Raw genomic sequence first — 25,365 nt, 5'->3', positions numbered from 1 at the left:
TATAATGCCAATAGTGCATGGAGGTCCTGAACTTTGTTGAGTATACTTCGTACATTAATGTTTAAGAGCAGAAGAGAAGAGGTTGGTCTGTTTTATAAAGAGGATTTGGTTGGGTTAGGTCTGGGTGGAGTGAAGTAATGGGTCCTGGATTGGGGTGCATGTCCCAACAGCAAGAGAGAGGTGGGTATAGGTAGAACTTAGTCGTTTTTGTAGTATTTATTTTGTTTCTGGGATAAGTAGGGGTTAATTTTGTTTGTTGGTTTATGATTAACATAGGGGTGGAGATGAGTTGGGGGTAAGGTTAAATAGAGGTGTAGGGAAGTGTTAGCTTTAGTGTATTGGCTGTGGTTTCTGTTTGCCACCGAGTTGTATAGGTGAGATGAAGTTGTGTGTGTGTGTGGTAGGATGTAAGGATGGATAACCAGAGAAGAACCAAGGTAGTTAATGTATAGAAAGCTTCTTTAAGTGTAGGAGAGCCATTGTATTAGTTTGTTTGTTTGTTCTCCTCCTCCTTTTATGTTACTTTTTGTAGTGGGAGAGCAGTGGTGAGTGATAGTAGGAGATGCTGAGTGGGTGGTAGAGGAGCAGTTAATGGTGTTATTGAAAAGGGTGCGGTATGTGTGAGTGAAGACTGAGGGTGTGGTTAACAAACCAAAGTTAAGTTTCCACTCAAAAGTTGTCATACATGTGTAATAGAAGGAACCCACTTAGACAATATTGACCAGCATCAACCCTGTAATTTATAACCATTTGTGTTAGTTCAAGAAAGTACAAAACGCTAGTTGGCAACGATAAATCAATATGGCCCTTCAACTTCCAACTTTTTTTTTTTTTTTGTTCGTATTGGGACTGGTGCTACCACATTCGTACTAGTTGTTCTATCATTTTCTAAGTTTGTAAAAGCAGTACTTAAGTGTCCCTTTATTTGGGCCTTTGCCCCCCCATTACTTATAGTTTTGTCCAGATTTCTTGCTCTAAGAAGTTGAGCGTTATGATAAAGTAACTATTTAATATTTAGTAGCCTCTCCAGTATATACACTTGTCTGTCTGACACTGAAAATAACAAACGACGTGTACAAGAGCAATGCACTAACTTAATATTTAAACATGTAGAACAAAACTGCAACTGTCAACTGATGGCAGCATTTTAAACAGTGTGGTAATACTATCGAACGCTCGCTTGATGTAGTGCAATACCGATCTGACTGTCTTAATTTTACAGTTAAGAACTCATCGTAACAGCTCACATAGCATTATCAAGCAATGACAAATGCAGATTCTTGGTTTCCTGCTTCAGATATCGGGGACTTCTGACTTTCCTGTCCTATATTAGGATTCAAAGACCGATTACAAACTAATGAAGGTTTCAGACACAGTTTTTCCATCCAAAATATGGCGACGCGCTTCCTTTATTACTATGAATAAGCAGAACTGAGAGGTATTCTAGTTGTAGGCCTTCGATCGTACGAGTCCTCGAATCCGTCTATGGAGCACTGAAGACCAAGAAAAATTATAATAGAAACTGTGTCCACATTCGGTCATATAAGCTTCCTCGATTATCTCAAAGCAAGTAGGGCATACAAAATCGTTGCTCTTGTCTTCGTTTTGGAGGATGGGAAAGTAAGTTTACCAAAACAAATATTCTTTCATCATTCAAAAGAATACACTTGTGCGCTTATATTTCAGAACTTACTTTCTTAAATCAGTTTTACAACCACTGAATGCACTTTTCCTTTACTTTTTCCCTCTGCCATTGCTGACATTTCCTACCATCAAAAAACACACCTTCCAGTTGGTAACATCTTTGTATGGCCGAAACAGGCTTCACAACCAGCTACGGCGGTATCTGTAGAGTTCTCCTTACCATTCAGTCAATCTCAATTAAATGCCGATTTCTAAGTTCTTTTGTAGTTCTTCACATTGACGTGGGAATTTGAAAATTTCTCTCCACCTTTTCGTTTTCCACCACCTCTTGCAAAGCAGGCACCCAACTTCAGTACATCAGATCATTTATCTCATTCCAGGCCTTGAATCAAATATATACACTAAAATCTAGTATGAGTAGTAGTATCTTGTACGAGTTGCTCAATGCTGGTTTGGCCTATTCTTTAAGGCCCACTTATCAGTTCTTTCCACTTGTCTGCTTTTAACTCCCCCGTTAGCTTGTAGATTTGAGGCAAAATAATTTTTTAAAGGCGTCCTTAATATTAGACCTCCCAGGAACCCTGTTCTCCTCCCTGGGATCTTAATTTCATTCTGGAAAAATTGACTATGGCTCCTTTTGAGCCTGCCGTTTTGGCTTCCTTGCGACATTGTTCTTGGAAGACTGTTCTTTTGTTAGCTCTTACTTCTGCCAGACGGGTGCCTTGAGTTGCAAGCCCTTATGATTCCACCTTTTTTGATATTTCATGAGGACAGGGTGTCCTTTCATACTAATCCTTCTTTCATTCCCAGGTTGGTTAATGAGTTGTCACTTAATCAGTCTTAAGTTGCCTACCCCTCCCCCCCTGCAATCTGATAGTGAGAGGGTGCTGCATACCTTAGATGTGCATAGACAGCTCAGATTTTATTTGGATAAAAGTAAAGCTGACCAATTATTTGTTTCCTTTTATTCTAAGTCTTTAGGTTTGGTTGTTTCCAAGCAAACTATTTCCAGTTGGGTTTCAAAGGCTATTCCCTTTTGTTACACTTTTCATGGCATGAGCATTTATTCTTCTGTAAAGGCTCATTCCACCAGAGCTGTGGCTTCGTCTGGTGCTTTTTCCAAAGGCTTGGATGCTAATTCTATTCTCGAAGCTGCTACCTGGACGTCTGTGCATACCTTTACCAAACATTACCAGTTGGATGGTATCTTCAGAGCTAGTGCTGGTTTTACTGCTGCCATTCTTTATGGCTTCTTGGAAGGCTCTGCTGCCTCTTCCTCCCAAGTTTCTTTGGCACTCTTCCATTTGTAAGGAGTACTGCAGCAGTGAATATAAGGACATAGTACAGTTGTGAAAAATCTTACCATAATGGTAGATGTCCTTGCCTTCACTGCTGTAGTATTCACTCCCTCTCTCCATCCCCTTCGTCTTTTTTGCTTCCTGGATGTGCAGGTGATTCTTAAGTTTTCCTTGGAATGCTGTTCCTTCATGGAACAATCAGTTCTGAGGATGGCCTGAACGTCACCTTTATGCCCTACCCCACGCAAGTAGTGTGCAGGTGATGTTTAGCACACCTTAACTCAACGATAGACTTTGGTAAACTGGCCAGACGGTGGGCTTCACGGCAAGGAATCCCATTTGTAAGGAATACTGCAGTGTTGAAATCAAAAACCTCTACCGTTATGGTAAGATTTTACACAACTGTACTTTTTCTATTTTGTGTGGCATAAAGCTGAAATAATGTTTTGTGATTTTAAAGCTTCTTTTCTGCTGGCGACATTTCTTATCCACTAGTACAGTTTGGTTTTCTAAAGTAACTATTTAAAAATTAAAGCTAGAACGAGAAAACCAACAGGTAGATTAAGATTACGTATAAACTGGGTGTTTACATTCAGTTCAGCACAACTGCTGTTAGTCATTTGAAATGGCATTTCTTGTCCCCTCTGTCCAGTTGGACTCCTTCAGTGTTGTATAGAAGCAAGCCACAATCTGTCTGGAAAAATGATGAGCGAGTCCTGGAAGTGCATGATAGTGGATTATGATCAGAACTCTGATCATAACCTATGTGCCAAAGGCATGGATGTCAAGAAATTTCACCTGGTGGAGAGCTGAATAACTGCATCCATTTCAAGAACACACAACAGGTTGTGACTAGGGAGCCTGACAGTGCATGGGACTTTTTGTACTTCTGTTAAAAAATGGGAAGGAAAGTGTTGGGTTGTGAAGTGTATAAGCTGTGAAAGCTGGTAAAGCACTTATCACTGTCAAAGTGAGACAGCAGCAACATACTTCTCAATTTCTTGCTTTTGAATTACAAAAATTAATGGCATGGCAAAGGATAAAAGTCTGGAACAGTTTTTTTTAAATATCTTTCTAATTCAGTTAAGGTTGATGGGTTTGTATTGGCATGCATTTTCTGAACAGTGAGTATGAAACTTTGTCTGGCTTTGGCTGACTGTAATCCTCTGATTTACCAGATTGTCAAAACCTACTTTGGGTAGGGCAAAAATATGACGTAAAGTTGGGGGCAGTTACACCACTCCTGTTGGGTAGAGCGATAATCTTACTACGGCCCCGATGACCAGGGTTAGCAACTTGGGTGACGGTGAAAAGGTAGGGGGATGGGGGGTGCCCATCCCGGGGTGGGAAGTGGTTATGTGGGTGTTCTTTTAACACGACATGCCTAGTGAAGGGGAAGAAGGCCCTCATTCTTATACTTTGGTGTGGGCATGTGACCCGCCTCACCACAAAGGGAGCTTGCGTAGGCTCATGCAATCTTGTGTATAAATAACAGCAAAAGCTGCTGAGGTCAGAACTTGATGAGCCATACACACACTGTTCTTTAGGAGCAACCGGCCTCCCTCTGGGGAATTGTTGCATAAGATAGCTCAGTACCTTCCCATTGGGCATACTTATCCACCTTTTCCAGCTCTAGCAGACGCACTTGATCGTCTGTTCTGTAGTCGAAGCTTTAGATCTCTCTCTGCCAATGGAGCTGCCATCTAAATTGCCTTATCTTTAGTTGTAAAATTGGAGCACAGGTAATTTTAAATGGATTGATATTTGCTTGTGTTTTGTATAAAATGCTTCAAAACGCTAATCTGTTCTACTGTTTCACTTGGGGGTGGGGGGTGGGTGTAGTCCTGTGAACTGTAAAGCCACTGACAGGCCAGCAGGGGGTGGGTGTAGTCCTGTGAACTGTAAAGCCACTGACAGGCCAGCAGCAGTTGAAACGACAAATCCCATTAATCATTTTAAAACCTAAGACAGAGTCACCTGTTAACAGTGGTGGATTTGAGTAGTTGTTACTCTTTTTTTAGCTGCAGAAAGTCTCTGATAATGATTTTATTAACAGTGATGGAGCCAACTGTCTCATTTAGCACAAGACTCTTGATTTAGAATCTCACACCTAATGAAATCAAAGTAATCATCATAGGGATTGTGTGACTCTGTTTTAGATTGACATTTCCAGACCAGTTCAAGATGCAGATATTCAAAGTAGTATTTTTAACTGTCTTTTAACTTGATTTGGTGGTGATCGTAACTATTTTGAAGCTTTTTGTAGTGTAAAAGCAGAAAAATCCCATCTTTACTTAAAAGTACAAGATTTTTCTTCTGACCTACTTCTTAACGGAGAAGACGCACACTTTCTAAATATATTCATCTGAAAATGGACAGACACACTTGCATATCAAAATCTGAATGTAGCAGTGAATTTGCAGCCCACATTTCATCAGTTTCAGGTACTTGAGGTAACTCTCTTGAAGCTGCCAAGAGCTTTCAGATGCTTTTCTGTCTACTTGTTGGTCCTTTTTAATGAATCTGATTGATACATTTGTTTGCCGGGAAAGTTTGACTGGGTGATGGCCCATTTTCAGTGGAGGCAATGGGAGAAAAGCTCCAGAGAAAATAACATATAGCAAACGTTACTTTTGAAGTGTTAAATAGTTTCATACAAAGTATAAATCACAAGAGCCACATGGATATGGACTGAGAGGGAGTAATATGTACATACAGTAATTCACAGTAAATTAGCCCAGTAGAAAGTATGCATAGAATTCTAGTAGCGAGTTCTAGAGCAAAAGCATAGAGGCGGTGTAGTGTAAGGAAAAGTTGACGAAGGGATGAGGAATGAGAAATTTCAGTAGAAGAAAGCTGTTTTGCTCAGTAGGACGAGGGGAGAAATATGAGTATTTAATAGAGGGTGAAAGTGGGTAGAGAAGATTTATGGCTAGTTAACTGTGGGGAGGATGTGGTTGGTGGGACAGTAGGAATAATGACAGCAATTAGTAGAACATGCACATCTGCTTGGATATAAAATGGAAAGGGTATAAAATGAGTAGGTGAACTTGCTGGATTCTGAGGAATAGGATGGAAAAGGCTTAGCCAGGGCTAGAGCAAGGGCAAAGCCATTTGTTAAACAGGAGTCTCGACGTTTTTTTGAAGTGGATGGTGATGGTTGTAGTTACACTAGACAGAGAGATTGTTCAAAGTTTTGGAGATGTAATTGGAGTGGAGAGAATATCGGGCACTATTGTTAGACTTGGTGGTGTGTTAAAAGGGATTTATTTGAGAAGTGGAGGACTCTAGTATTGGTGTAGGGTTAGAGAGGAGGAGATTTATCTGTAGGGTTAGAGAGAAGGAGATTTATCTTTTTGGTGTATCAGTCTGTGGGCAGTGATGAGTAGGCTGAATGTGTGAAGTACTAGGGTAGTTCTAACCAGTAAAGTTTTTAAGGCTGAACATTGGTGAGTACTTTGTGGGTATTTAGTTGCAAATTTAGCTGTTTATTGTAACACTTTTTTCCAGTTTTATTAAGTCAGTAGCAGGGTAGAAAGCAGATGGGTTCTGGCAATTGCCTGTCTTCTATTGCTGGCTAGGAATGGGTTGATTCTGTAAAGTGGTCCTGGTTTTATATGCATCTTTCTGGTAGCTTGAGCTAGATGTATGTTGAATCTCATTTTATTCGGTGAGGACACCAAGCAATTTTGCAGTTAAAGTATCTATTGAGGTGGTGTTAGATGAATACATTTGGAACAGTGATGATGAGTCTAGGGATTTACCAGAGGAAGGAGCATAATTTTCGTTTTACTTGGATTAAGAATAAGTGAAGAGCTGGCTAACGAAGATTCAACATCGGAGGAGGACTGTTGTATTTTTACTTTGAGGAGTAGTGTGGGAGCAGCACAGGTTAGTGTAGAATCATCTGCATGGTGTTTGGCAGTATGAAGTTTGTTGATAAAATTACTGAAAAGAAGAGGTTCCCTGTGACTGGCAAATGAGATGAGAGGTCTTTCTGACATCCCGTAAGGTAACTGTGGAACCAGGCAGGTGCTGAGTGGGAGTTTTAGTGTGGATAGCTCAGTGAGGAGTTTGTGGTGGGAGTCTGTGTTAGAAGCCTTTGACAGGTCCAAGGAGATGGAGGATACTAGCTTGCCTCCATTTCTGTAAGTGAAACTTTGGGAGGACAGTCGTGGTACTGTGATTGGGGTAAAACCATTTTGAGTGTTGGATAGGAGATTGTTACATAGAAGGTAGTTCATAAGCAGAGTATGAATTATTTATTTATTTATTTTTTTAGGACTTTAGCTAGTGGGAATAAAATTGCTATGGGTCTGTAGTTGGAGAGCTCAGAGTTGCATCCCTTATGCAGTGGGATGATGTAAGCCATCTTCCAGAGTACTGTGATGTAGTTTTCTGATGCAGAGTAATTTAATGAGAATGGAAATGAGAAGGAGATGGCATTTGCAGCTATTTTATCAGTAGCGAGGAATGTATTTTTTAAGTTTAGTAAGCAATTTCCTTATGGTGTTTTGGGTAAGCTTGAAGTTGAGAGTTGTTGCTTGGGACTGGGATAGTTGGGAGTATTGCAGTAGTTCTCAGATAGTGAAAGAATGGAGTTTGTAAAAAATTGTGAGGCTATGGTTACCTTGTTGCTAGCGGATGCTGGGGGGTTGATGGTGTTGGTTGGCGAGGTTGAAGGAATTTTTTAATGGAGGGCCAAAATGTTGTGTGGGTTATTCTGATTTTTGCTGAATAAATATCCGCAAGAGGTTCTCCCATTAGATTCTCAGCTGGAGTGCGGGGAGTGCCTTCTGTGTGGAGTCTGCATGTCCTCCCCGCGGTTGGGTGGGCGTTCGAAAGACATGCTTAAATGGGCATGCCTTTGTTGAAGGTTGAACGTCGAGCTGACACCTCGGCATTTGTGAAAATCTACTGCCAATCATTAGCAGACTGGAGTTCCGCTGTGGCGACCCCTAACCGGGAAAAGCCGAAAGACAAACAACATCATCAGTGAAGTAATTTTTTGTCCAGTTTGACTTGTTTTGGCTTGGTTTCTTAGATGGTGGTAGTGATCTAGGTTGTCCTGGGTTTTTGTGGAAATGCCAGTGACCAGACTTTATCTCTTAATTTAAGTAGGCTTTTGTGTCTTTTTAGTTAGCCATGGAGCATAGTTCTAGTAGATTTAGTGAACAGTTTTACTGGCAGATAAAATGGTCAAAATAATGCACTCTGATATGTTTATATAATCTGAATCTGTGTGTTCATGTGAGCGCAAACTTTTGTGTTCATGTGTCTGCGTATCTTTCTGATGCCTCACCTACACACAGCCTTTAAGGGAATGCAAGCACTTTTTTTGACAAAATTCTTAGATTAGGTTCCACATACTGAAATGCACTTTCAGTAGCAAGTCCTAGAACAGAACTAATTAAGAATCCTTACTTTTTCTTCCTTACCCTTGAATCTTACTATAGTTAATTCAAATGAGTACCTGTAGTTAATTCAAATGAGTACCTCAGAAGTGCTGCTTCGTTGAGGCCATTTGAATGAATTGTATGTTATGTATTAATTTTACTTCGGTTCTAATAAAATGGCTACCCCCCCCCCCCAAAAAAAAAGGCATTGTTGCATATTGAAATTTCTCTACATACGTTTTGATGATTTTTGAAGCATGTGGCTGCCTTAGTTTTTGATACCTGTCCATGTTGATGTGACATAGGATAGTTTTTCATTTACTGTAAATGTCTCGTTTGGTTTGTCTAAGCAAAACTCCATTTAACACTGGTCTCGTTTTTCTGCCTGAAGTGTGTGCTTAACATGCCCTACAGGGCTGGCGTTTAAACTATCAAGACCTTGCTGAGCTCTACCATCATTTTAGCATTGCCTGATACACAGTTACAGACTGGAGTAAACAGTTACTTGTTTGCACACACACACACACCAAAAAAACTAGGGAAGCACTCTCTGGTTAATTACTTAACTTATGTTGTCAATCTGCTGGTTTTAATAGTTTAATGTTTCTCAAATTGAGGACAGTTGTCACCTACAGGAGACTTTCTCATATGCTACTGTCATAAAGGGGCTTGGGTGGCAACTAGTACCTTGCAGAAGTATATTTGGTCCCCCTCTTCATATTGATTACTGCTGCAGTAGCCTTAGCTATATGGGTTATATCCTCCCAAGGATATAACAGCCAGCCAACTTCCAAAGCTTCAGGGTACCTTCTATGCACTCAAACTGTTAAGCACCTCATTTATGGGAAGTTCAACTTGGGATAACTCTAATTTGCTGAGGACTTGAGTAAAGTTTTGGTGTTCAGAACTTGCAAATACGAAAAATTCTGATTTTTGCTTTCTAGACCCAACATGAGAGAACTAATCAAAATAGATTTTAGTCCCATTCTAGTAGAAATGTATCCTTCTCTATCCTCTTGTCACAAATATATCCTTGTTTATTTGGGAGAGAATACCGTAGTTTATGTAAAAACATGTCCCTGTCAGCACTCCTGTTTCTAGGGGAAAATGATCATCTTTAAGTGTAATATTTTCTCAAATGAAGGGAGCTATTATCCTGTGCATCTTTCTTTAAAAAGATGTTAAAGTAAGTGTTGGCAACTGTAGGGACAGAGTGAAAAAAGCTGTTTGGTGGGGGAGATGGTGCACAGCAAGGTGAACTAGACTGACATTTTTCCATCTGCCAGCTACAGTGAGTAACCAGTTTTGGGCCCAATTTTCTGTTCTTGGTTTACCTAGGTCCTAGAACAACACTAACATTTAATTTGGATAAATTTAAAATTGTGTAATATCAACTGTTTTGACTTGTACTAGGCAGCATTTGCTTTTCAGGTGTAAATATATATGGGGGTAGGTGAGCTGCTTCTGTGATGTCAGATGCTTTGTTCCCCAGCAGCAGCATAATGACATTGGGAGGTGCACTTTTTTTTTTTTTTTGATAGAGTAATGAGGGGCACATTAGAAGGGGTTACAAATAAAGGTTTTGGGTGGGTGTCTTCTACTGATTTGTAGACCCTTCTGCTAGTCACACTACCTAACTTCCTTGGCAGTAACCACTTGAACAGGTATGGAAATACTAAATGGGTAATTATCTTTGGATAATATTTCATAAGAAGTATGGGTTGTTTGGTGTGTGTGCATGCGCTTGTGTAATAAGAGATGCTAGGTGTGAAGATGCCAGTAAAAGACTAGCGCTGTCTTTTTGTGGGTGTTTCTCAATGGTGGTATAAGATATATATATATATATATATATATATATATATATATATATATATATATATATATATATATATATATATATATATATATATATATATATATATACCTGGTTCTAAGTTTGTGATGTAATAGCCATCATTTCTCAACAGTCAAGCAAAGTACTTACTAATGGTGCACAGTGTGAAAGTCATGACGTTAGCAATTTTCATGTTTACTGCCAGCTTCTTTAATTTTGATATGGATAGGTACTTGTTGGTGCTAGTAGTTCTTTAGAATTTTAAATGTTTAGTTTTTCTTTTGTCCCCAACATGTGACTTGAACAATAAGGAGTCTGTTAACCAAACCCAAGAGTGACATGACTCCAGATGAGCTGCAGAAACGGGAAGAGGAGGAATTTAATACAGGACCCCTTTCTGTCTTGACACAGTCTGTTAAAAACAACACCCAGATTCTGATCAATTGTCGGAACAACAAGAAACTGCTTGCCAGAGTCAAGGCTTTTGACAGGTATTTGCCTATTATGAATATTGTGAATTTTCTTGAAAACCCATCTTAGAGTTGGCTTTGGTGTTTAAGGGTATTGCATGGTCTTTGTAATCTGTTTAGTTAGAAAAAAAAAATGGTTGCACATTACAAAAAAAAAAACAAGTGCTTGCATTCATGTAGTCATTGTTTTCCTTGTGGTCTACATCCCCCCTGTACTTTTCCTAAGCACACATAATGCAATGACACAACATTTTGAAGGAAATTAACCAGTGTACTGTACTTAAATTGTTTAGTAAGATTCAAGACATGGTGTCGTAACCTGGAGATCACTTAAGACTGTCTACTTTCACTTTTGCTTGTTTTTCTGTGGTGTGATCTGTTTGCCCCAGGTAATGTGCTTATCTGTTTTGTGGTGATTTGTAAATATTTGCTTGGTTGTGTAACAACCATTAAAGAGTAACTTGTATCAAGGCTGTACACTGATTTTGCTGATGTCAAGTCTGGTTACTTGGGGTTGATGTGCATTTGTTCAACTTTTTGCTTAGACTTCTCTGATTACTGCAGTCCTCAAATTTCAACCGGTATCTGCTTGTATAAAGCCATGCATTTCTGATTAATATTAATGACTTGACAGCCTAGCATACTTTATGGTATATTTCCATATTTACTACTGGATATTCTGATATATTCCCAAGTTTGGATTTACCTAGTGTATAATCTCTGTGTGTGGTGTTTGTTTTGTTCTTATGACCCCAGTTTCTGAAACCTCATCTGGCATTCCGGTTTCACTGACTTCAGGACAAAAGTTTTGATTTTTATTTGCACATTTACTTTTTACTCCCCTTCATTATGCATTTTTTTGTGCGGGGGGGTGGCTTTATGCACATTAAGATTTGTTTGTGCTAATTTGACTCGTCCACCAATGGTTGGCTAAGCAATTGCTGGCTTATTTATGTCTGTTACTGGCAGAATCAGTGATGCAGTAAATGTACATGTTTGGTGTTGGGTGCGAAGTGAGGAAGGGGTGGAAGAACTCCTCTACCATTTTGGAGAGATTTTTTACTTAGCATGTGACACACAATTGTATGGTAGGACTGATGTGCTTCTGATGGTACAGAATCCTAAAAAAAGTTGTTAAATCTACCATGGGTTTCAGTGCTGTTTGTTGAGCAGAATAAAGGTTTGTGGTTGGTTGAACCAAACAGATTGCTAGCTCTTTTGTTTTGGTGCACTGATCCAAACAGTTCCTCATTAATTACCAAGGAAATCTGTCTTTGGTGTTGTCTTGAGTAGACCAGCAGGCTGATTTGAACTTTTTGGGTGGGTTGTTAAGACTAGTTAATGCTTGTGTATTGAGGGACAAAGTGGAGAAAAGCTTCAGTTACAAATACAGAAAAAACTCAGTTAACCCAACTCAAGCAATCAGAAAAAAAAAATCGAATCATACAGTACAATTTTCATGTGTTGCACTTTTTCCCCCACTAAAACATACCTTATGTGAGTTTTAAAAGGAAGATGTGAATACATCCCCCCCCCCCCCCCAACTAAGAACAAGTCGAAACAAACAAATGGTATAGGGTACAGTATTAGTCGGGCCTATTTTTAATAACTCTCAAGCAACCAGAAACTACAGTTATCTGGCATCTATCAATCCCCATGTGTGCCAGATAACTGTAACTTGTATGCAAATGGGTAACTTAGTCACAGTAGGTTTGCTTAAGTTAAGTTTATTAGATTGTCTGTAAAAGAGAAGCAGTGTTCTTGTGAGTTCACTTACCACAGTATCAGTGGTTTGAAGGCACATTCTGTATTACTTTGAGTGGCATGGCCTTACAGCTGCCCTACTTGCGTTGTAGCACTTGTGATAGGAAAGTTAAAATGTGCAGTGGTCAGGGTTCAAATATTGCAGCTAATATTGTAGTGTAGGTGTTTTGTGTGTGGATATTTGTGTTCTTAATGGCTGCAAAGTACCAGTAGCTGTATTTAGCACACTAAGTCAACTGGCAATTCTTTCTGTTGTGTGAGGGGGGAAAAAACTAGCACTTCTTTCTGTTGTGTGAGGGGGAAAAAACTATTTAAATTCAGAATGCCCTTTGCACTGTAGGTATGAAAAAAGGAAAAGGTAGGCTGACACTGTCTGCATCTATACAAGTGTTTGAGTTGCACCAGCTCATTTTGACTGAACAATTTAATATTTTTCCTTACTTTTCCTTCTCCTACAAACATAGTAATAACTTGCATGCTTGAACCATTTTACTGTGCATGGAAGTGGTTTGACCGTACTTTGCGATAGTCCAGAAGTGCTTGTAAATATTTTTTACTTTTCTGGTAGAAAAACAGCCAGTAAATAAAGCATGCCAGGTTGATACCTTAATGTGGATGTTCAGTCGTTTCCACCCTCCATTGTTAACTTCTTGTCGGAATATTGTTAGTTTTCTCCTTTGCCATTGATGCAAACAGTTCAGTTTAAGGCAGGTTCGGTCTCCTTAACCTTGTTAACCTCTTTTGAAAAGCTCACTGAAGCTCTGGGCGCTGGCCAGTCTGTCTACACTGCCTATCTTAACCTTGCCAACGCCTTTGATTAAAATCCCCCCTCCCCCCATGCAAGTATTAACAAGTTCACTAACTTTAATGTAAATCTTGCATTGTCTGTAATATAGATAATGGGTTTGCTGACAAAATTGTTTAGGTAAAGTTGTAGGAGCTTCTTTTGAATGTCACTTTTTACCTGTGGTATCCAAGGGATCTGTATTGGTCCACCTCCTTTTTGTCTATTTCTGAGAGAGCCAGTCTAATATTACATGCTTATTCTAAGTTTTTGATGACTGCAAACTGGGTCTAGCCTACAGCGTCATACAGAATAACTACCTGGAGCAGCTCTACATCCACTGTACTGTTAACAGTGTCCTAATTGCAGGATTCCCTTTGTCCACCACAGCCCAAACCTCCTACCCACGTAGTTTACACATTGTGATAACTTTTATGAATCTCAATATTTAAGGTTGCAAGAAAATAAGTAGAAAAACTAAAATTAGGAGAGAGAATGTGGGAGTTGTGCTTTTGTCTATTCACCTGGAATGATGTGCGCATAATGTACACTTTAGTGTAGGTGTTGATGAATCAAGGTTGCGCATTCATGTCAGAGGCCAGTTATACTGCTTGTATGTGTAAATTACCAGTCCCCCTTTTTTGTCACCAGCATTAAAGCATCCAGGTTGCTGCCTAGAGTGTTTTGCTGCCAACATCATAACTTTGGGGGGGGGGGTGATGGAGATGGTAAGAACAGATCATGCTGTTAAAAGAATTTAGTACCTCTGATTTTCCTTTGGTGTGCACCATGGAAGGAAGCAACAGATGCAGTCGTAGTAGAGTAAAGCATTGGATGGAAGGAAACGGTTGTTTCAATCAAGGTGAAATGGAGCACATTGCTGTGATCTCCTCTTGCAAACTTGACATTGCTGGTCATGTGTGTGCTGTTGTGCAGACATATTGAACTAACATTATTCTCTGAGGCGCCATAAGTGGGACCACAGCCCTCAAGGTACTGTCCACAAATGAGTATAACACATTCAACTTCAGCTTGCAGAATTTCCCCCCAAAAAATGGCTACATTATGTGATGACTAAAGTATACACTAGTAATAATTGTGCTACTTATCAGAGCAAATATTGAAAGAAGACTGGACTAAACTGGTGCCATAATTTCTCTGCAAACTTTAACTGGTGGCGGTTACTAAATCCTGTATTTAAAATTGATTAAAACTGACATCCAACACTTTTTTTTACAGTAGGCCTGGAATCAAAACATCTGATGTTGTAAATCTTTGTTCATTCTTTGCAAGTAGGACCTCGGAACCAATACGGCAGTTTCCAAGCTCGCACTGGCCAAAAACTCACAGCCAAGACCTACCCATAATACCCTTCTCCTTGTTACTCTGGATGTCGTTTGCTGCATTCCTAGTCAGACGTGATGGCCATCTCTCACAGCCAAGTAGAAAATTGCAATTTTTAAGACTGTTTCTCTTCAAAATTGTTTACTTTTTAGTCAAGTCAGCCTTTTCTCATTGTCGCCTATAACCTAGTTCTAGTCCCTACCCTTTTCCTTGGTAATTTAACATTTTTACCATTTTTGGTACTGCCCTCTCTTCTGCCTTTGACAGGCCCTTCCTTGCCACTTGTGGTACATCTCTGGTATTCTCTCCCTTACTTTGTTTTTTTTTTTTTCTGTAGGATAGTCATCTTGCCTTATGTCAGACAAAGCTAAATTGGGATTTAAAACAGTGTGACAAGTGTGGACGTAAGATGCCTAACTTGGATACACATGCTTGTTGTGTCTACTGTTTGGGCATGGATCATATTAAAGCTGACTGTGACTTTTGTGCTAGTTTTAGTAATCCTACACTAGCAGAACATAAAAATAAACTTATCTTAAAAGGTTTACTCTGCACTTTTTTCGGAGTCTCTGTCTGGGTCAGAGGTCTTGCCCCTGCCAAAGACCAAAAAACATACGGAGTCACTCTGTTCCTGCATCTCTGTCCGTTATGGATCGGAGTCAGCTCCGTGCTTCGCCGGCACCCTCGGCGCAGATCTCTTTGGCACTGGGCTTTGTGTCTTCTCCCTTGGTGCCGTCCATGATATTCGCACCTATTTCATTTCTGACCTCGGCACCAGTGACTTCAGTGCCATCCTTGGGTCCGACATAGTCTCCGATGACTGTACCTGCTTCAGCACCATCCCCAGCCACTGTGCCGACAGTTTCTTCGGCTCCAGAACTCGAATACCTGACAAGGACTAGATGCTCTCTAATTTACGACCCTTTTTTGGGGCAGAGGTTTAGCCCCTTTCTAGAAAGACCTGATTCTCCTTCAGCAGCCTCCTTTAGATCCACTAGGAGTTTTTTTCTGAATTAGCTCTAGTGTGGGTTGTGGACCAGCTTCTGGCAGGTAGGAGATTGCCCATTCCAGCTAAACCTTCCATCCCCCTTTGGCTCTGAATCCTTCTGCCTCTGTTTATCCTTATCTGGCCTCTGCCCAGATCTCGGAGATCTCGGTACCGATGTCCACTCCGGTGCATACGGTGTCTGTTCCGACAGCAGTGTTTCCCCTCTCGGCACCATCCACCCTTGCTGCATCGGCTCCGGTGGAACCGATGTTCTCCCAGTGCAGTGCTTGGACCATCCGTACCTTGGTACCTAGCCCGGCGCCGTCTTATGTCCACTGCTCCGGCTTCCAGAGCTCCTCACCTGGAGGTGGGCTTCTCAGGGTGAGGTGTGACCCCGGTTCTGAGGTTGCCCCTCCCAGTTCCGGACTCCCATCCCTCCTCAAGTGGGCCTGCTGTGCAGGTAGTGGACTCGCAGTCAACACCAATGACGGTGTCAGAACCCTCCCCTAGCATATACCTTTCCCAACCCTCTATTCCGGGACCCCGGGCATGGGAGTTACAAGAACCCTCTTTGAAGGGCACCCCTTCTCTGGAGTCCTCCGAAGATCACACTGGGGGGCCACCCCGGAAGAAACTGTGCAAGAGGGGAGCACCTTGATTCACTGGAGGAATCTATCACTGAAGGCACTGATTGTAATAAGGGGGAAGAGTTCCCACGGTCTCCCCCAGATGAAGTCTCATTTTGAGACCTTCTCGAAGTCCTCAAGCAGCGGGGAGAATCGGGGTCCTATAACCCTTCTGAGGAATCTGTGTTCCTGCAGGCCATGTACTTCCTGAGTAACTCCACTGACAGATGACCTTGTTAAACTCATTGTGCAGCGTGCTTGGAAGGCCACGGACAACATAGAACTTGTCCCTCTGAGGCCAGACAAAATTTTATCTACACCTGAAGACCAACCCCACTGGTCCAAGCAGTTGACAAGTTGATTCTATGGTCGTGGCTGCAGCCCCAAGAGGGAACTGGCAGAAGATAGTTCCACCGTCCATCCTTCAAACAGAGTCCCGGACTATGGATAGACTAGGGAAACGGACCTATGCTTCAGCGACCTTTGCCATTCGGTTGTTGAACTATCTGGCACACTACTCGCCTCCAAAGAGACCTAATTTCCGAAATGTCTTCCTCTTTGGTGGGAGGTACTGCCTGATGAGGTGCGTGATACTGTCGCTTCGCAGTTAGCTACCCTTGAATCCATCTCTAACTCCTCAATCCATTAGATATCTCACTCCACTGAGGGGGCATCTCAAGCTGCCGCGTCAGGTGTTGTCATGAGACGTAATGCTTGGATGCGGTTGTGTGACTTCGCAGACACCTTTAAATCTTCCTTCGTCAATACCTGTCGACGAATCTGCACTTTTTGGACCCAAAGTACGAGAGACACTTGCACATAGTGGGAAAGAAAAAGACCTTGTCTGCTGTAGGCATACACTTTTTTCCAACCCCCAGAAGTCATACTCCAGGAACCAGCAGGGAGGAAAAATGTGGTTCAAGAAATCCCAAGGACCTTTTCGTGACACTCGTGAACAATCCCCCGAGGCAGAGGGGGTAACTCCAATGGAAAACGCCCCTTTTGGGGTAGAGGGGTTTGCGTAACCAGGGCGCTAGAGATTCTTTCTCCGGCAGACCCTACTAGCGCTCCTGAGCAGCGGCCCGATTGCTTTCCCCTGGAAGCAGTCTGAGGTAGTTTTTCTCTGCAAGCAGTCGGAGGTAGTTTTTCTCTGCATCTATCAGCCTGGCATCTTATTACTACCGATGTTTGGGTGCAGAGAATAATATCCAGAGGCTACCAAATACCATTAGATTCAACTCCCAGACCCGTCAAACGAATCCACAATGTACCACCCAGTCAGAGGTAATTAGCCTTAGAAATAGAAGTGCTGCTAAGAAAGTCATCCAACCAGACCAGACGTGATCCGGATTTTACTTTAAGTTTGTTTTAGTGCTAAAAAAGACCGGAAACTGGAGACTGGCAGTTGTGGTAGCTCATCTTCGACTACAAGGATTTCAGGTGTTTCCCTATGTAGACGATTGTCTCCTTACCACTCCAACCAGGAATCTCCTAATCCGCAGCCTCTCTTACACTCACGGTCTCGCGCTCCGCTTGTTGATTTACAATGAACAAGGACAAATCTCAAATGTCCCCAACGAAGACACTGGAATTTATTGGAGCGTTCTTCGACACAACATCCTGTCAAGCTTCTCTACCCCCTCACAGGCTTTTGAAAATAAGATACCAAATCCCAAGACCTTCTTCCTCAGACCTATGTACCACCACGTCTTGTACTGCAACTCGTAGGCTCCATGGCAGCTGCCATTACGTTAGTACCACTGGCGAGACTGCACATGAGAATCCTACAATGGTTCCTTTCTGCACAATGGTCCAGGGCACCTGGTCCCCCATGGAGGCCAGTTTGCACACAAATGTCCTGGAACTGAGGGCAGTTCTTAGTGTTGAAAGCGTTCCATGCATCCCTACCCTCTGGGACCATTGCAGTTCAGTCGGACAACATGTTGGTCCTCTGGTACATTAACAAGCAAGGAGGAACCAGGTCTTACCCCCTGTGTCGGGAAGCCATGAGGATTTGGCACTGGGCGATGGCTTCCAACCGCTTCCTTATAGCAACACACATTCCCGGGAGTTCCAACCTTATTGCGGACAATGAGCAAGGAACATCCTGATGCCTAATGAGTGGTCCCTCAACCCTGTAACAGTTTATTGAATCTTCCAACGCTGTGGAAAGCCTTGCTGTGACCTGTTTGCTTCCCCCCTAAACTACAACTGCAGAAGCTACTTTGCTGTGATCCCCCTTCAGGGGGAACCACCGATGGATGTTCTAACGCACAATTGGCCACCGGGTCTTCTGTATGCCTTTCCCCCATTTCCCCTCATTCCAAAATTTCTCCTGAAAGCTCAGTGGTTGAGAAGCAAAGTGATCCTCATTGCCCCCTACTGGCCCCGTCAAGTCTGGTTCCCGGTTTTATGGTCTCATCTGATTCACAGCGCGTGGATCCTAGATCATTCCCAAGACCTGTTATGTCATCCTCCGGGACTGATTCATCGAACCTGCACAGTCTCAAGCTCACAGCTTGGTTCCTCCACTTCCAATGATTGCCAGGCTGCCTGACATTCCATCTCCTGTTCGTGAAATTCTTCTGGCTTCACACAAACCTTCCACCAGGAAAGTTTATTCTAGTAAATGGACTAGGTTCTCTATTTGGGCCAAAGATCAGAATTTAGACCCTTTCTCTATGCCTATTCAAAAGATCCTACAATACCTGACTACTCTTCTGCATGCAGGAGCCTCAGCTTAGACTATCACTGTACATCTAGCTATTGCCAATTTTCATAATGGTCTTGATAATTCTGCAGTTATGGCACACCGCCTATGCAAGACCTTTTTGAAAGGAGTATTGCATGTTAAACCTCAGTCAAGCCTCCCTTAGAACCATGGGACTTGACTTTGGTACTTCAGTCTCTCACAGGTTCTCCTTTCAAGCCCTTTGATTCATGTGATTTGAAATTTTTGTCATGGAAAACCTTACTTCTAGTAGCACTTACCTCAGCGAGAAGAGTATCTGAGCTGCAGGCCTTTAGTGTCTAGTGTTCTTATTGATCTTCCACACGGATAGGGTGTCCCTTCGTACTGACCCTTCTTGCCCAGGGTCATTTCTGGCTTTTCCATTTAACCAATCTGTTGACCTGCCGGCTTTCTTCCCTCGGCATTTTAACAGAGGGGAGTACCTTTTGCACACCCTTGATGTGCATCGGCAGATTCGGTGTTATTTGGACAGGACTAAATCTTTCAGGAAAACAGATAAATTGTTTGTGGCCTTTGCAGGACCCAGACTGGGTAAACCTGTTTCCAAAGTGCCTTTATCCTCCTAGCTTAGAAACGTCATTACCTTTATCTACCAACAGAATAAGTTATCCTTACCTTCCAGAATAAAGGCTTATTCTACCAGATCTGTGACTACTTCTATTTCATTCCAGAGCCTCTATGGATGGTATCTGCGCAGCAGCCACTTGGGCAAGACCTCATACCTCTATATCTCATTACAAATTGGATTTGGCCTCTAGGGGACAAGCATCTTTTGGCTCTATGGTGCTCAGGAATGTCCTACCTTAGGGCCACCCTGGACTCGATCCTATTTCTAATGAATGAACACTTACAACATCGGATAAAGAAGTTGCGTCTTATCATAACGTTCCATCTGTCTTGTAGATCTTTGTTCATTCATTACTTCCCGCCCTCCTCCCCCCTGCCTGGACTCCTTGTGGTCTTCAGGAACTCCTGGTTAGGGTATTTGCTCAGACAGAGCCTTCTACGATTTTTTTCTATTACTACATCTATTATCTAAAGGCAGGCAAACTCAATCTGGAGTAACTAGGAGAGAGGCATTATGGGTAGGTCTTGGCTGAGAGTTTTTGGCTGGTGCAAGCTTGGAAATGGCTGTATCGGTTCAGAGGTCCTAGCTGTAATGAATGAACAAACATCTACAACACAGATGGAACGTTATGGTAAGACACAAATCTTTTTATTCCTGTATAAATCCCATCAAGGCGGATATTGTCTCTGACAAATGCCACTTAAACTTTGCCTTCATTTGGTGCATAATTAAAATCCGGTCTCTTAGCAACTGCAAGATGAATTTGGCTCTTATTAACCTATCACCAACCTCAAAATTCCAGGTGTGCACAAACTCGTAAACTTTCTGCTGCTAACCCCTCTGTCAGGGGGGCTGCCTAGTCTCACTGCAGTAGCAGCTTTAAGAGCCTGTTGAGCTCTGTGCTGCAATTGTTGTACTGCTTATTCTGGAGGTTTCCGATTTGTGGAGCTCACAAGGTTGTGGTAGGATTTAGGACATGCAGTAGAGAGAATCTGTACCATTATCGGCAGTCTTCTCCAGCCCAAGATGTGGCTCTGAGCTTGGCAGATGCTTAGGCAGGCCCACTAGACGGGAGATGAGTTGGTGGCAGTAAATGGTCTGCTGCTTGGAGGGAGGGAGAAAAAAAGCTAACCACCTTGAATCCAAATAATGACTTAACCTTATTCCAGAATAGTATTGGGTTATTTAAGCATGTAACTGGCAGTAATACTACTTCTAGCACTGTTCCTTCCTTTCAATAACTGTTCACAATGGTTAGACTACTTCAGGTTCTGATTTTCTTAGACATTTGTAGCCTTTCACAGCTCCTATTCCAACCACCCATTTCTACCTTTTTAACCTTTCTCTTGTTTTAAGCAAATTTAAAATAAAACAAAACATTGAGCCTCTCTACAATCAAATTCTACTAGATGTTCCTTTCACTGGCTCTGACAGTCTTAATTTCATGGTTCATTAAGTACTACAGAGGATTCCTCAGCCCCCCTTCTGCATTGCTACTGTTTCTAACTTGACATTATGCCAAACATCTGGACATTGGTAAAGTCTTTACCCTAGGATCCCAATCCTTCCAACAACTCTCCTTTCCAGCCAGTATACATTTTATCCGCACTGTACAAAAGATGCATGAAAAATCATTTATTTCCAACTTTCATACTCTGAGCAATGCAGACATCTTGCCGGTAAAATAGCATAGCGTCTGCATAGGGTGCAGCATAGTGACAGTACTTGGGTCCACTTTGACCATGTTAAGGTGCAAACAGAAGCACTTTTATGTATACCCAAGAGGAATTTTTAACTTGTGAAATCCTGATGAAAATAAACCCCCTATTGCCACTCCTTGGTTTCGAGGCGGTCTTTCTTGATCTTTTAAAATTACGATTGGCTAATGTCTCACGTTCAAAGGTATCCCTCAATATCCTTTCCACTCTACAATTGCCTTTCCTCATTCCGTGGGTCCACTAGATCTATCTTGGCATCCCTCCAGGCTGGACCATCCTCACACATATAGGGTGCATGTGAAGATCAAGGACACCGGCGCAGCATCATGTTGCTGTTGGGAGTGTTTTCACCTCTCCCTTACCCGTAGGCAGACCTGTGAGCACCATAGTGACAGTGCATCAGTGTGTGCATCCACACTTCCTCACATTTTCAAGCTACTATTACTCAGACACAGACCCCCCAGTGCCTGACTGGATTAACAGTGAAAAAAAAATCTGAACTTGACCACAACCAAATCCTTGCTGTTTGAAACTAATAAAATATGAAATCCCAAACCCTTTCAGACCTAAACAATGTTCCAGTTAAAACAACTGTTTCTTTTAAATATTAGACATCTGGTTTGACCAAACCATGAATTTTCATCTTTACTTGGATAAGGCACAAAACAAAATTAATTGCTTGTTATTCTGGCCATGAAATCCTCACTCATGCCTTTTCTCCCCGGATCCTGTGTGTTCATCTGGAATGTGGACACTGATTGATTAGCTACTGATTCTAACAAAATAACATTTTTCAAAGCATTTCATGCAAAATGTATAGATTCATGACCCTGTCTTCAGGACAGGAACATCAGTGCCAGATAATGAGCAAAGCCAGTTTGTTTCCCATCAGATTAAAAGATGACCTGTTATTGGGGTCACAACTATGTAACTCTTGGAGTCTTTCTCTATAACTGCTAAAGGAATCCCTTCCTGTGCCTTTAGAAGTCCGGCTTGCACAGGACCTATAATAAAATGCCTACAATTACCGTATCTCTTCAGTTTTTTATTTCAGACACTGGACATCACTTTTCTCACATCATAAAAGCTTGACTTCATACACTGAATTCTGTACCCAGCTAAAAGCATACTTTTTCTGTCAAGCAAATTGTAATTTTCTGATTTCACAGGCATCCTGATGTCTGTGCCTAACTTAGTGTTTACATTTTCATCAGTCTTCCCACTTCCTTCATGCCTTTCTTTTCCTCTCTTCCTCCACTGGAAGAGAACATTTGCCATCTGTGCATTTTCTTTTGTATCCCATTTATATATACATGTATGTAAATGGTCAGCAATGTGTCTTATTGCTTTTTAAGTTCATATCTTGTACACATTTTTATCTTTATATTTTGTCTCTGTAAATACTTGACCATGTTCTTCATCATGCTGATATATTTCTTAATTTCATCTCTTTGTATCTCTTTATAAAACACTATCTTGGTATAAGTCTGAAATTGGTATGAAAAATGAAATACCTATTTAAATACATAAAATAAATAAAAAAAAACTCTGTTCCATGCATCTCTTGGACCCTTCTCTTTTAAGAAGTGAAACTGACACTGGGAATTTCTTATTGGCAGGTGTCTGCATGTGTATTTTGTGTCGGAGAACAGAAAGATTGTTTTTAGAAGATTGGGTGAACTGTAGCTTTTTAAATATAGAAATAGTTGTAACATCTTGGAGTGGGTTCATTACAACAAATTGCATACGTTGCATCTTCACAGTTTATGTTGATGACAGTGTGAACACATTTAGACTGCTTTGTCAGGGGCTTGTTTTATTTATTTATTTTTTACTTTTAATTGGACCATCCTGGTAAGTTTTATGTAGAAAAGACCATCTGATCTCTATGCTTGTTGATTACTAATTCACAGCTTTAAGACTGTTGAATAGATGGCATTTAGACATGGGGTTGGTTTCCACACCCTTCAAGCTGTTAATCTTCTCTCTCTGGAAGATGTCACCACTGAAGAATGCTCCCGAGTCACTACTTAAAAAAATAAGCATCGTACCTGTGTTGCTTTTTTTCGTAGTGAACAGGGATACAACATGATCTGCTGTTTGTTTTCATTCATTCCTCAACAGTTAGGTTTGGATCTGACCCTGCCGTTATTTTTAGCTCATGGCCACCAAGAAACTCTTGAGCTCCTCCCTTACCCATAATGCACAAACCCCTAGCATAACTCTGATCTCATTTGCTGCTTTTACATTGGGCAGTGGTCTGCTTGAGCTCTCGAGCAACTTTAGTGAATAGATAAGTTTATGTATCTACTTTTTTTTTTCTATAAGATTTTTGTTTTTTGATTACCAGTCCTCCCTTTTAAATTGTTCGGGTGTAATCTTTTTACCATAGTTGGTAATTTCTCCCCCCCCCCTCTTTTTTTTTTTTGTGTGTGCAACTCTTACCATTGCTGGTAATCACATTTTTTGTAGAAAAGGAAAGTTTTTTTTCTATTTTTTTTTTTTTTTTTTTTTTTTTTTTTTTTTTTGTTAAAATGTCTGAAAAAGGTCCTTCTGGGTTTAATAAGTGCCAAAAGTGTGGGCACAAGTTGCGCCTATTCGATGCATATGCCTTGTGTGTATATTGTTTGGGACTAGGTCATCATCTTCAGGTTGCCTGTATTTGCAAGGTCTTCAATCTGTGAGCTATAGAGGACAGGAAAAATGAGCTAATCTTAAAAGGATTGCTACCTACATCCTTTACAGTGGCTATTGCTGTGGCCCAACCCTTCCAAATCAAAGTAGCATTCATCTAAACCTTCAAGGCCTTCAGGATCCTCGATTCCCTTGGCTGATCCTACCATGGAATCAACAAGGAAGAAATGCAGGTCCGGTCCTAGGATTGTTCCTGCTCAGCTGGCATCAGAGCTGACAAAGGCCTCCTTGGATCCTAGCTCTTCGGATCCAAAGCGTTTACCCGGGACTAGTTATTCACATGTATTGACCCAATACCCTCCACAGTACCGTCACTATTTCTTGAGTCCCGCCAGCACTCTAGGTCTCTATCTCGGTCATCTTCCTGTTCTTCCAGAAGCCTGACAGAGGCTGAAGTGGACAAAATGATGAAGTTCCTCTTGGCGTAGATTCAGATCAGTGTTCTCCTGGCTCCTGCCCCATCCGTTCAGGAAGCCCTAGTTTGTACTATTGGCTCCTACTCCAGTCCAATCTGTCGTTTCAGAGGCCTTGGATTGGATCTGAAGGTTTCGATATCTTCAGCTCCGAGACTGTCTGAATACACTGGCTCTGGAAGTTTTGGAGCCAGACCACACTCTGAGCTGAAGCGACCCTGTCAGATCCAAGGCATTAGAGTCTACTGCAAAGTTTTCAGAGCTGCCTTGGCACTGGGCAGCACTGCTGAGGCCTTCACCTCGGGTAGACTGCCTTCGGGGCAAGGGGGGGCTGATGGAGCAGAAATGTGGCTTCTCAGCTTTGTTGGTTTCCTTCTCCCCGGAGCGTTCTGCCTTTTGAGGTGGTGTAGAGGGTGTTGCTTCTGCAGGATGGACCATTCCTACTGCCCCTGATCTTCTCTCTGGATCCTGTGTGTCTGGGCTGGCTGTTCCTGTGGCGTAGAATGATGGGGCTCAAGGCCACAAAGTTTCCAGGTTACCCAGCAGGGTATTGCAGTCTCTTCCGACACTTCCTCTTCCTAGGGACTTTTTTCGGTGGGGTGCTCCAGAGAAGTGAAGTGCAAGAGGAGGCACTTGGACTCCCCTTAGGAGTTCATCACAGAAGATACTGATTTTGATGATTTGGAAGGGTCCCCAAGATCACCACTCAAGAATTCTAACCAAGAGATCCTTGGGATGGATCCTTAAGCAGAAGGGTGATTGGTTTACTAATTGTTCTCCAGAGGAATTGGTATTCCTGGAGGCTATGTCTGGCCTTTCTACCTCCTGGTTAACTCTGCCCACTGATGAGCTCATTGACTTTATCTCTAGTGAGGGCGTGGAAGAAGCCTGACGCACACGAGTCAATCCCCAAAAGACCAGATTGGATTCTGGCACCACCTGTATGAAGTGAGTTTTGGAGCAAGGGAGAAGCCCATAGATGCTAAGGTCTTGGTGGCGGCCACCAAGAGGGAACTCTCTGAGCAGAGTTCATTTGTCCATCTTGCTAACAGAGTCTAGGATGTTGAAATAG

The 25,365-nt window shown here is 41.8% G+C and overlaps 1 protein-coding gene across 2 annotated transcripts in view; it reads left to right on the top strand.

The window, feature by feature from the left end:
* Positions 1–25,365, top strand: part of LOC122794725 (small nuclear ribonucleoprotein Sm D2) — a 67,592-nt gene that overhangs the window by 21,975 nt on the left and 20,252 nt on the right. For both annotated transcript variants that reach the window (XM_044063377.1, XM_044063374.1), the window contains exon 2: positions 10,484–10,663. In XM_044063377.1, the coding sequence (XP_043919312.1) occupies positions 10,484–10,663 (180 nt within the window). The remainder of the gene's footprint in view (positions 1–10,483; positions 10,664–25,365) is intronic.

The sequence above is a fragment of the Protopterus annectens genome, chromosome 1.part0 (genome assembly GCF_019279795.1).
Source record: "Protopterus annectens isolate FY-2018-M chromosome 1.part0, PAN1.0, whole genome shotgun sequence".
NCBI classification, from domain to species: domain Eukaryota; kingdom Metazoa; phylum Chordata; order Ceratodontiformes; family Protopteridae; genus Protopterus; species Protopterus annectens.
Note: the sequence above shows the minus strand (reverse complement) of the source record. Positions and strands in the feature narration are given on the sequence as shown.